This window comes from Mugil cephalus, chromosome 11 (genome assembly GCF_022458985.1).
Source record: "Mugil cephalus isolate CIBA_MC_2020 chromosome 11, CIBA_Mcephalus_1.1, whole genome shotgun sequence".
Classification (NCBI taxonomy): domain Eukaryota; kingdom Metazoa; phylum Chordata; class Actinopteri; order Mugiliformes; family Mugilidae; genus Mugil; species Mugil cephalus.
The window spans coordinates 15691618-15705146 of record NC_061780.1 but is presented as its reverse complement, the minus strand read 5'-3'; the positions used below and the strand labels follow the sequence as shown (position 1 = coordinate 15705146).

At 39.4% G+C, this 13529-nt stretch overlaps 1 protein-coding gene across 6 annotated transcripts in view; it reads right to left on the bottom strand.

Annotated features, from left to right (window-relative positions):
* cobl (cordon-bleu WH2 repeat protein) overlaps positions 1 to 13529 on the bottom strand; it is a 49303-nt gene that overhangs the window by 23044 nt on the left and 12730 nt on the right. For 3 of the 6 annotated variants that reach the window (XM_047598319.1, XM_047598324.1, XM_047598320.1), the window contains 6 exons: positions 12995 to 13205; positions 10337 to 10565; positions 8887 to 8931; positions 8033 to 8121; positions 7827 to 7895; positions 2369 to 2551 (listed from right to left, as the gene is read on the bottom strand). In XM_047598319.1, the coding sequence (XP_047454275.1) occupies positions 2369 to 2551; positions 7827 to 7895; positions 8033 to 8121; positions 8887 to 8931; positions 10337 to 10565; positions 12995 to 13205 (826 nt within the window). The remainder of the gene's footprint in view (positions 1 to 2368; positions 2552 to 7826; positions 7896 to 8032; positions 8122 to 8886; positions 8932 to 10336; positions 10566 to 12994; positions 13206 to 13529) is intronic. The other 3 variants (XM_047598322.1, XM_047598321.1, XM_047598323.1) reach the window with 3 other exon arrangements.

Genomic DNA, 13529 nt, shown 5'->3' with positions numbered 1-13529 from the left:
TCTTTCCCTAAAATGTGGCCCAGATTTGACCAATATGTCCCCGGTCATAAGCGTAAAGGGATTCCGATCTTCCCAACTTTGTCATTGATGTTAATCCAACTATGTTACCGTTATGATTTAAATGATCGGCCTTTGTGATCTCCGTCTCTCCAATGCCTATTTGAAGCCATTTAGCTTCGTTATAACAATCTCATCATTCTTAAAGCTTATATTGCCATGTCAGTGTCCATTACTGTGCCTGGTAAGTCATAATTAGTTGACTACCTAAGCTTGTTCGGCACAGAGGGAGGTCTATAATGAGGACAGTCATCAGAGAGCTGTCCCCAGTTGACCTGCTACCATGTACCCATATTCCTTCTCTCTCTCAAACACACATGTTCCCATACTGCCCATGCAGACATAAGGTGGCGCATGCTTCCGTACTGAGAATATGTCTTCAGGGGATGGCAAATCTGAGTCAGCAAAACCCAACAAATACAGCAAAAACTATGACCTCACTTGACAATTGTTTGTGTGCACATTCTGCGAGGCGAGCTGGGCCACTTCCTTGACAAACAAAAGCTATGGCGTGATATTTGTTTTCACTCAAGCTTGAACCTTTATAAGAGGATAGCCTTATATTGCCTCCAGGGACTACAACGGCAAATTTCATGCAAATGGAAAAGTACAACTTCTGATTGCAATGTAATTTGATTTGACATGTACAATTGTTCCACAAATTCAAGTCATGCAGAGCCCTTTAAATCCAATGCCTCTGAGAAACTGTCCTGATAAGACCTAGCTGTTATGGCAACTCTTCACTGTCATGAAACTAAATCCTTTTTAATCACATTCACTCAACAAATTCAAGCCAAGCATGCTGCTAATCTTTGAACACCTCACACTTCTTCTGCTGCGTCCTGGGTTGACATTGGCTAATCATCTTGTCAAACATCAGCTAATAATTAAACCTTCCATCCCTTTATTAATATATCAATGAGCATGCTGATCCTCTAAACGTTTAGACATGCACGCCGTGCCAACATATAGGTTGTATTTTTAACAAGCTGCTGTTGTGGTTTTAACTTTAAAAGACGCGCACATGTTTGGACAACCCTGTCTCTTGTTGACATGGGGCCGAACCTTTGATAAGACAAGCTGAACACATCAATAGCCTGACCTCAATCTCTCTGCTCGACAAGTTAACACCAGAAAACAGAGAAATGAAACCTGAGGAGTCGTCCTCTACAGTATGACCTTGCAACGTGCATACACAACATGTTGTGCTCAGACACGGTAACAGTTCAGGGAAGGCATAAGAGAAAGACAGAGAAATCTATTATTAGACGGTGATCACATCCTCAGATAACCTTTTTAACTCCTGTCTGTCTGCCCTTATGACTCACAGTGGGGTGACAGTATTTCAGCCTTGGTGTCTGTCACAATTCTTAATTTGAAGAGTGGACTGATTGATAACCAATCCCACCAGCACAAGTTAAAGAAGCAGTTTGAAGTAGCCTTATATTGGATGCATAACATTTCAAACATCTGTTATTTTTGTTGTTTAAAGAAATTAAACATTCAGAATTTAAGTGCTGAAAATTATGTCATATTTATACGTTCCCAGAGAATCCACTGGTAGCTAAATAACTGTTAATCTACAATTACAAACTAAGACCTACAGATCTAATTAGAGATACACTGAAGTGAAAATGGATTCACGCATTTTGTAGCGTAAGTGCTTTCCTCAATTTTTCACCATGAAACATGAATTGTTTTCTGCCCCCGTGCTCTGTTCATTTCAGTTAATTAACCTAAAGATGACACAATTTTCCGTGTTTTGCTGAGAACAAAATTACGATAACATCCTTCGAGAACACCAGCTCCTTGAAATAAACAAAACCTATTATGAGATGGAGGGAGGGAGGAAGGATGCTGGTTGCTAAACAACATTTCCCAGCATGCCATCATAACACTATAATGAGACTGCAGGGAGCTGTTGTTCTAATGTAGGCAACGCAGGTCACTTTTAACTTCCAGGCCAAAACACCCAAAGGAAAGGCTGCGGCGGAGAGATTGCAGCTTTTAGATGTAATCTTTCAGGCTGGTCATGAAAGCTGAGGGTGTTGAACATTTTAAAGGATTAGGACCTTTTCAGGTTTGTGTCATATTAATCCATTATAATCCCGATTAAACTTTTTTTTTGTGCACATGAAATGCATACTATAAGCATAGTTCATTTGTGTATGGATTTTCATATACATGGCAGACTTTGCATTACCTCTGTAAGATTAGTGTGAATTATTGCTTTGACATACTGGACGTAGACAATGCTTCAGTGTTTAAATCTCTGTAAAATCCCCAAATTATTTCCCTGTTATCACATTACCTGATAGCTCTCGTAGGTGGCGTGTCCAATGCCTGGTGTCATGGTGCCAGGTGGTGCTGGAGCCCTCTTCTTCTTACTGTCAGCCTTGGGAGACATCCTGGGAAGAGTCGTGACCGACTGAGACTGGCCCAAGGTAGTGGGCCGGTCCTCTATGCTGGAGACCCCTGACACTGTGGACATAGCCTGCGGGTAGAATGAGGAATGAAAGGGAGACTACTCAGACTGACAAATATATATTTAAGGTATAATGACCCAAAGGCCTTCACTACAACATTGTGTTGCCAGACACTACAGGACACCCTAAAAAGGCCCATGTCCTTATCTGATGAGTCACAACTGCAGACACAAGGGCAACCTACACAATATTAGGAAGGTGGTCATACTCTTGATCCGTGTAGGTGAAGCTTAATTTGAAACAAATTATGATGGAAAAAATGATGTAGATGTAGAGGGTTCAAAGGGATGGATTAAGTTTGGATTAAGTTTAAAGTACAATCTTAAAAAAATAGTTAAAAACATATGCATATACAGTACTATACAAACACGCTGGGCACATTTATGAAGATACAGTCCATTTTGCAGTCATAACAATTATCGCAACATTTATTTGATCAAGCTGAATGTGTAACCGCATTTTCAAAGGCTGGCTGCTCCGGACTAAAGCACTGAAACGAGAAATGTTTTTGATATCTGATCAAAGAGAGTCCAAAGTGCTCCTGAAAATCTAAACCTTCCCGTGGCTCAGCTTGGTACAGGGCCTTGGCACAACGGGGGGAACCGAACCACAGCTCACACCCCCGCGATCGAAGAAAAGAAACGTGTTTTAAAACAGACTAATTGATGAGTTCAGACAATGCCTGGACACGAGAAAAAAGCAGGCCAAAAAGGAACATAAAGTTCTGGTCTTTAGAATCTCTGAAGTTGGAACATATCGCAGCGGGGAGGGATGGGAACAGCACATTGCCTTCAAAAAAGAAAAATACAAAATCCCTTGAGGGGGGAAACTTGCTGCCCTCCATACAAGAGCAAAGGAGTAATTCTTTTTGTTTTGAACAAAATAGTGAAATACAAAATAAGATGGATACAATAAATGGGACGGTTATAGCATGCTGCCTTTATCTCCTTACCCGAGTTTAAAGGTTTTAGAGCTATTAGTGATAACCAAGCCCAAACATCGCATGTCTTAACACAGTGTTTTAAAGTGCAGCTGTAAAACGACGATACAAAATATTTACTACAAATCGGTTCTGTGATATTTAAACAGTTGTTCACTATGTGACTGACATATTCATTTACTGTCAAGAGTAAGAGCAGAGAAGGGGGGTGAGGGGCAGATGGCAGACAGAGGCTGACAGAACAAAAAAAAAAAAGAAAAAGAAATGTCGGAAAAGAGAACTGATGTGATTTCCATCTGCAATCCTCAACAAAAATATAATGTTCAAAGTGGAAAATACACATCAACTCCGCCTGACTTTTTCACCTGCTCTCTTCCACTTCTTCACCCCGGTAAACAATCTGGAATCTGTCATAACAGCGCGAGAGGAAAATAGAACAAGATGTACTGGAGCACTTTAGGGGGAACCCAAGCTCACAATGCATTCATAATTACAAAGTGAATAACATAAAAGCAGCCTCCGCATGACTACGATCATGGCTTACATACTGCATCTCCAGGGAATGCCCTTCAGTGCGCGGATGTCTTATTCCACTACAAACCACACATGCAAATTATATATTAAACAACCAACAAATAACACGGCTATCAAACATGTCACGGTGAAAGTCTTACTTTAGCACAGAGGAGAATCCTACAGCATCAAATATGCGACACACATGCAGGATGGTTCTCAATTCTGTTTTTTTAAAGCCAAAAATATCCCTGAAAACTTTTTTTTTTTTAAATAGTTAGTAGAATTGTATAGTAAGAATCAGAAGAAGGTAATTATGGAACTGTGATATCATTTTGGTAGCGTGATGAGGCTAATGCATAGGTCTTCAACAGGGGGTTCGTGGGTACTGCAGCGGGGTCGCAAAATCTTTGGTTGATTAGACTTTTTTTTTTCCCCCCACAAATTTAAATTTCTTGAAATACACAATAACATGAATCCAACTTATTTCAGTAAAGGGATAAGGCAGAATATGTCGTCTTCTAGTGATCACTTCACTCATTCAGCGATACAGGAGCTGCCTCAGCAGCGCACCGTTTGACACAGAGCGCCACAGTAGCTGAGACCTGTCCTGCACACAGTAGACTCCGCCCCTATCGCTGCTGAGCCAATCACAAGGCCACATATTACACGCCGACTCTGTCAGGTTCCCAGCAATTGGCTGAGAACCTATTCAGTCCCCAAGTATCTCAGACGCATGCTGCAATATTAGCAGAAGAGAAGCTATATATGTATGTTTATATCAGGTATGTTTATGTTTACTGCAGTTGCGTGACTCCCACCTACTGTTGTGCATGTTTGAAATAAGAAAACAAGGAATATTTGATTAGCTTAATATTGAATGCAAAATGATAATGTACATTTATTAACACCACTAGGCCGAGTTTACTACAGAACACATATAGCAGGTTAGGGTTCCCTACTTAACCTCTCCATCAGTTTGGGGTGGAAACGGCCTGAAAAATGTTGAAGACCGCTGGACTACGGCAATTTAAATTTAAAATATTTCCAGAGGAGTTGGAATGACAATTCTGAAACCCTAGCTTTGGTTTCAGCTACTTTATCTCTGAAATTCCCGCATTTAGTGACTTCTAAGCGAGGGCTTGAAGTTGACGAGATGACAGAGTCTAATTCAGTAAAAAAAAAAAAAAAAAAAAAAAAAAAACATCCTGGGATTATGACACTTTCTGGTGTCAAGATCAAAGTAGTAATGTGCTCTGACATTTTTCTTTTTTTTTTTTTTTTTTGGTGAAACAGCCATCTGGTTGTCACCCCAGATCAGAAATTGAAATGAGATGTGCAATTTATCCTGCTTCCATTTCCACCTTTCTGCACACTCTAGTATAGTTAGGACTGATAAATAGTTTAAAAATGAATGAATAACTGTATTGAATGATATACGTTTTGTTTTTAGTACATTTGTAGTAGAATCAGCACTGCCACAGCCCAGTGCTCTGTGACCATGTTAGTGTGTTAAGACCACACACACGCACACAAACTGACACACACGGTAGTTTAGCCCCTAATGAACAATTAGAGATAAGAGGCTGGGCTTTTAGTACTAATGTAGCCAAGGTAGAGTAATCTGATGCCTTTGTGCTGATAGTACTGTGTGTCTATGTGTGCATGCGTTTTCTTGTGTGTGCAAATGCATGTGTGTGGTCTGATAAGAGTCCCTGGCTGAGAAAACAATCATATCAGAGAGAAAAAGCCCAGCTGCATTAAAGCCCACTGGAAACAGGGATACAGCTGTGACCCCACTCCTGCTGTTTTAGGTACATTTTAATTATATAAATATATTCTGAAATGTTACGTACAACATAATGCATTGTGTTTTTGCGATAACAGTCCTTAAATTTAAATCATGCCCCGTTGCTTAGGGAATCACTAAAAAGAAAAGGAATGAGAGGTTAGATCTGGATGAAGAAGATGACAATGTTGACAAAGCTCAGTGTTGGAGAAAGTACAGAGAACAAAGAGCCAGGAGGGTGGAGTCGGACCAGAGGCTTTGAGCTTAGTGGAACAGTGAAGTGAACCAGAGGGAGCCAGGCACTGTTTCTCAAGCTAACAGAATCAAATGCCAAATTGATTAAGTTATGGCTATAACAGGTGGAGAGCTGCCTAATGCAGCATCTAAATGTGCGTCTGGTCTTCACTGGAGTGGTTGCAGGGTGTACTATTATAGAGTATAACCCTCTACATTAAGTTGCCATTGTTTATCATAATCAAAAGTTAAAAAAGAGATATATTTAGAAATATTTGCAACTATCAGGAAATTCTGGGCAGAGGTATATGTTTACATTAACAAGTGGCTCAGTAGCTGTCACCACTGTCCTTTCTTAATTTCAGATTGTTTGTTTATTTAGTACTATTGTTATAAATTAATCCTTCTGTGCCATGGAAAAAAAATCTTTATTATAGAAAAATATCTGTATCGTCTAACTTTAAATGAGCATAAATCTGTCATACAAATTTATTAGGCCACCATTATATAACCTTTTGAGATAAATTAACAATACGAGGGATTAGAGAAGACATAATTGACCAAATAAGAGTAAATACAGACATAACAAGGGTTGTCCAAGTCAGCAAATAATCACTACCATCAAAACTGCCACACGCAGCATATAAATATCAGCCACTGGCATCAGTGGATCTTATTTGCAAGTTGGCTTTAGCAGCCAACACATATAATAGTTACTACACATATACTGCATTCCTACTATTTATAAATGATTTGTTCAGCTCCCCCCCAAATCAGCCCACACGGTTTGTTGTGAACTTCCTAGTCATCAACAGTCACATAACATGTATCCGGAACATTCTGTGTCCTTGAATGGCCAAGAACACAGACTGTACACTCAGTCATGTACTTTGACTATAAGTGCTGTATATACACCGCTATATAAAACAATTTCCACTTATCCTGCTAATGTGACCACACACGCAACTGCCAGTTTATTAGATACCCTAGCAACCATTTAGCTACCATTTAGTCCTGCACCAGAGCTGTTGATTCAACTTCATTTTGGAATCTGTAGTTTGTAGTACATTTGATTTGTACGGTATTGGACCAGTACGTGTTCCTTCAAAATGATCATACAGTTGAATTACCACCTTTCTTATGCCGCAAGATAAACTGAACATTATAATGGTCATGAAGAGAATTTAGTGCCGGGATGTATTCGTTTTCACTAGTGTACTTAATGTTTTAGTAGGTATGATAAGGGAAGGATAATCTGGGGGTAGAACTCCAAGGAACACTGTAAGTAGTCCTCTTTGGGGCTGTGATGAACAGAGCTTTAATAGCCTGCTGACTAATTCTTCTGGAAGCTGCTGCCCTCTGGAGGAGATCAGCACACACTACCACAACAGATGGGACAGGAGCAACAGTGGCCTTTTCTCTGAAGAATTCCCTCATATTCAGCCTTCCATATTTCACATTATCTTAACCGATCAACACACTTACAGTTTTTGTGTACTAGTACACAACGTTGGTGACCAGCCAAGAAGTATGTTACATAAGAAATCGGAATAAGAACGATAAGAAATTCAGTCTGAGGTACAGATAGATAATAGACGTTACATCAGAATTATGTCAGTGGTACTAAAGTCCATCACAAACAAGCGTTTGTACTCCCTGCTGTTGGTACTGGTTTGTACTATATTTTATGCATTTTCCTTTTATTCTGTGTAGCACATGATTCAAATCTTCACTGATTAGTTAAAATTAGGTCACAACACAATTCCTGCTTGGCTTTCACAGTGTCAGATGTGTTAGTCATACTTACACTGGACTGTGTGCCTCTATTTTGAATTCTATAATCATCACTGTCGTCCATGTTTCCAGTTGTCTCTATCTGTAAATAGAAGGCACAGCGAACATGCTGCATTCAACTGTTCGTCCATGCATTTACTTTGACTCAGTGCGAACAACATGCACAGCTCAAGGTTAGTTTGTTACATTGCAAACAGCCATAACAACCTGGAGTCTTACCTTGGATTTCCTCCTGCTGAACTGGAAGACACCAAGGAAGCCTTTCTTCCCTTTTCTTCCCAAACTAGTAGTGCTGGACTGAATGGATTCTACAGAGAGAGCAGCAGGAGCCGGTCAGTTATTCAGAGCTGATATTACACCCCATAAAAAAAGAAAGGGATAAGCAGGCTCATAATAAAAAAAGACACAGTATTCCTGCATGCATAGATTACTTATTAACAACAATTATTAACAACCAAATTAACGAAGCTTTTGACATGGTAGTTGAATAGAGAATTAAAAGCACACTCTCACATAGAAAGATGTGTAGTTTGATACACATGAAATCCACCTTATCATATGAATTTTTGTTTTACAAAATATTTGTACAGTCTGAACTGAGAAAGTCAAGAGAGTGACCTTCTGATTACGCTCAGCAGAGGGCGCTGTAGCTTATTTATTTTTTTACATCAAGGTCCACTTCTATTTAACCTTCACAATCCACAAAGCAAGTACATGAGAATGCGTCATGATAACACGACTGCCTTGAGGATAGGGAGGGTCAGTAGACTAATACACTATAAATATGACATCTGCTACTACTCATTACTTGGGTTCTAAAAGGAGGCAAACTCACGTCATAGTAAATTATTTTTTAAAAAAGGCAGATATTGACAATGTTCACACAAGTATCAAAAATGCATTAATACAAAAAAATATTTTGAGACTATGAGTGTTAACAAGCTAACACGCAGTCTAACGCAGTAACAAAGAAGGGTTAGTGAGCAAGCAGCAGGGTTAATATTGGGTAAAACAACTACATGGATTTGAATGGTACCAGCAACACTAAAACAGACGAGACTTGTAACCAATACCTGGGTAGTTAAGGGCAGGGGCAGAAGCCATTTTAGGCTGAAGAACTGGAAAACATGACAAGTCAAACATGAAGTCATAAAATAGATGTCAGAAAGAAATAAAATATCTGGTGTATTTTCATCGTGGTAATCCCAAACCATAGAAAGACGTTGATCTTTGAACATGTTCCTCGTAAAATTTATGATCATAAACTAGAACACACGTTACGTCTTTAATCTGGTTGAATACCAAACTCTAGTCATTACATAAGAGTCCTTGACAATAAAAAAATTACACAATGTTCTAAATGCTCCTTCTGCATCCTCCATGACCATAAAAACGTCCTCTGAGATCACACTCTTTGAAATGAGCATTATCTGTGGGCGTGGACTGTCGCCTTGGCAATGAACCATAACATCATATCCGAGATCAGAATTAAAACTCCTACAAGATGAAATACTTAATAATGTTGGACAACTATTGTACCCTTGGGACAAATTAGATTTAAATAAGTTTATTTAGATTTAAAATGTTCTACAAGGAAAAATCTACTTCCGCCTGCATTCACCATCACAATGGTTGTGGTGGTCTGATGATGGCAGAGGTTGGTCCAAATCCATCACCAGGGAGTGTGAGTGTACACTCTGACAGCAAGAGAGAATTTGGGCTAATAACTGTGTCACACAACACGTCATTCAGCGTCATTCAGGTTGCCATCGAGATCATATAAACATTTTTACAATGACTTTAGACCCAGGGAATCAAACTCATTTTAGTTCGGGGGCCACGTACAGCCCACTTTGATCTCAAGCAGAAAAGATTAGTAAGATAACAGCATAATAACTTATAAATAACAACAGCTCCCAGTTTTTTTTTCATTTGTTTTAGTGCAAAGAAGAACAAGGGTAAATGCTATGGATCCTTAATAAAAGTAAGAAAAACAAGTGCAATTTGGGCTCATGGCTGTCTGCTGTTTAATCTTGGGTTAGGGTTGTGCTCTGTCTACTTCTCTTTCTAAAACAGTGGACAAAAATTTAATGGTAGCAGTTATTTTCATTAAAAAAGGTCATCTATGTAAGTTTTGCACTGTGAGCAAGATAAGACCCTCTCATGGGCTGTTTTGGCCCAAGGGCTGTATGTTTGACACCTGTGCTTTAGATTAAATGGAGGAAATTGTTGTAGTTGAAACATAGAAATGACTTGTGATTTGATGGAATACGTGGCAATTTGTAAAAACTAGCAAATGAATATTCAAACAAAGTAAATATGGTAGATAATTGCTACCTGTACTTTCTGCTTTAGGCATGATATTTGCCGGCCAATGGCAGTTAACAAGACAAAGTGGCTGGACAATATATCAATGACGTCCTCAGTTATCAACAAGGCCACCCCCAAAGTTGGGGTCTACTGAACTGCAGTTCTTTAACATTTAAAGAAATACAAAATGACAAATGGAATTATGTCGTTTACCTAGATAGTAGTCATGAATGTAGAGCTCCTTGATCCCCAGGTCCGTCAGAGATTTGTCCAGCGGTAACTCGTGTCGACTGGCGCTGTCCTTCAGGAGCAGGACATGTGCAGGGTCCAACTCACACTTGTCACAGATGACTGGTATGAGGGCCTGGAGTGGTACCAGCGGGTTGACCCGTAACACGGCCTTCTGGCTGCCGTGGTAGTTCACCATCAAACGCACTGTTTTCTGATACACGGAGAGGAGAACGGTGGACAAAATAAGACACTAACCTCAAATGACAGGATGAGATAAAAGACTAATTAGCGAGCACTGCTGTGGTCACTGGATTAAACATCATTATGCAGTCACACAACAGAGATTTCCAAATAAAACCCTGTCTGGAATTAAACCACAACAATAGCAAAAGAGTACAAAGCTACACAAAATGGAGGTCAAGATAAAGAAGGAGGCTGTCCTTGATTGGAGGAATTTGAAAACAACAAAAAAAAAACAAAACAAAACAAAAAAAACAGACGTTTTCTGAATCATCCAACATATGCAACACATTTAGACTTCTCACTGAAAGACTCCTGTCACTCCTGTCTAAATACACATAGCATACTGTGTTCACTAAAATGAAATAACTACAAATAGTGAACTGTCATGCTTTCTTTATGTCTTCTTTAAAGTGCGATTTTCTTTTCCAGTTTTCAAAATGAATTTTAAATAAACAAGAAGAGTACAGAGAGAGAAAAAGTAATGAGTAACCACGGTTAGACTTTGGTTTCTGACAGAAACAAAAACATCAAATGAGGTAAAGATGATGATTATGTTTGTTTGTATGCGGGTGTGGACGAGCATGTTATCTTCAGTTTATGTATGCAATGAACTCCCTGAAGTCCTAGGACAGTTATAAAATATCCATCTGAAAAAGAAAAAAACTCTACAGATTCAGCTGACTGTGAAAAACAAATAACTTTGGGCTCTACATATTAAAGACACTTAGGATAGATTTGACGTAATATAGCTTTTCACCCTTTTGTCCTGATCACAAGAGAATTGCATTATTAAATTTGACAAGTATATAGCCTATATTAGAAAGGAAACAACAAATTAATGGGAATTAGTCAAAAAACACTGGTATAGAACTTGTACCAGAACTCTATCAAATCTAATGCATCAGAAAAGAAACACAACAAATGCTACAAATATTTCTAACAAGGTAAAACAAGTCAGAGTCTTCGCTAAATAGCAGGCTACAAACAATATTGTACTTTACAACAGCCAGATACAGTCTGGCCCCAGTAAAGGGAGTCACGCTGTCAGTCTGACAATACTCCAGGTTGCATAAAGCATAAATGGTCTTTTATACTGGACATTTTAAATCTAGGCAGAATGATGGTCAATGGTTTACCAAAACCAACTGGGGCATGTGTAAATGGTGTGCACCAAAGGTTTCAGACAATCTGCCCAGTGGTTGTGATATAAATGGTTGCTTGAGACAGATAATCAGAAGAACAAATGGACAGATATGGCTGTTTGCACTTTGGTCGAAGAAGAAATTCACCACACTCGCACACAAGTTTAGAGTGTACCACTAGTTTCAAGAGTTTAGCCCAAAATTGAGTAATTGCCAGTCAGCCAGTGCATTGACTGCACCGGCCTTTATTCCTCATACACCACGAGTAGCACTGTAAACAAATATTCACGTAACACTTGACTGAATTCAAGTTTACATTTCTTGTTTACTAAATTAGTCTTGTAACGTCTGACAACTAATACTAAATTTTAAATTTACTGCATTTAAGTGAAATTGCTTTGCGGTTTTATTAGCATTCATTTGAGCTGGTTCTATTAATTTGTACATATACACTCATCTGCTGAGACTGGTGGTACAACGAGAGGCAAGTTAAAACAGAGGAGAGGATTGACTGACAGCAGTGTGTGAAATTGTGTCAGCCTCTGGCCGGAAGCCAGGCAGGGTCAGAGGGAGAGAGAGAGCAGCCAGTGAGCCCTGAGAAGAGCAGAGAAATAATGCATGGTAACTAAAGGTAAGGCACTCATCAAATATTCAGAGTGTAGGAGGAGAGTGGAGGTGAGGCAGAGAAAAGGGGGGGAGAGAGATATGTCTAGTAGAAGTAAAAAGTTCCGATAGGCTAATTGACTTTAAAAACAGACAATAGATGGAGAGAAATAAATGGGACAGTCAAAAAAAGGCACACGCAAAATGAAAAGCCAGTGGAAAAAAGAAACTGACTCCAGTACGATGGTCAGTGTAATACAAACTAGACTCCTACCTTCGCATGGGCCCTTACAGGTTTCACTGTCCCTGCTTTCTGCCATTGGTCAGTAATAAAATATACAGCAGGGAGGGACATGTATTACATAAGACTTCAGGACAAAAGGCTGTAGTAAATACACACTGAAAAGTTCCTCTGTCATGTTAGGCTGGATTAATCTATACTTCAATAGATTAATTCACACAACTTTGAGTCTTTTTCTATTTCCTAGAAATGTTATACCTCTGATGTGTTAAAATGTGAAATAAAATGTAGACAAATCTAATCTAAGTGTAAAGTTTGTTACCTTCTACTCAATATATACACAAGTATCAGATCCAAAATACAAAACGCACATGGCAAAAAGAAGATCCGGGCGACATGTCTCCAACTCACCTCTGGCTGTTTGGGAGCTGGCTTGCGCGCCACTTTCTCCTCCGAGACTTTTTCCTTGATGAGGACACGGGCCACGTTGAGGGAGCCCAGTAGTGCGTTGGGTTTGAACCCTAAACTGTGCCCCTCGGGCGACAGAAGCTCCAGGGTGTGTAGTGATGGATTCAGATGGTAGCGACTACACAGATCAACCAGCAGGTCCATCAGTGCCTTACTGAGAGGGGAAGACAGAGAGAGAAGACGGGTGAGAGGGAAAGTGTGTGCGCGTGCATGTGTGCATGTGTGTGTACGCAAAAGACAGAACCATAGGCGGAGATGCGAAGAGAAAGAGAGAGAGGAAGGACAGGGTATAGGGTTACAAAGCCGTCAAGGCTTTAGCACCAGTAAAGAGAACTGAACCAAACATAGATACACTCTCAGCTGATGCAATTAAAACTGATAGAGCTGACCAGGATATAACTTTATGATAGTTATTTTCACAAACAAATTATAGATTAAATGGCAGTTGCAGTGATTTTGACATAGAATTTAAAATGGT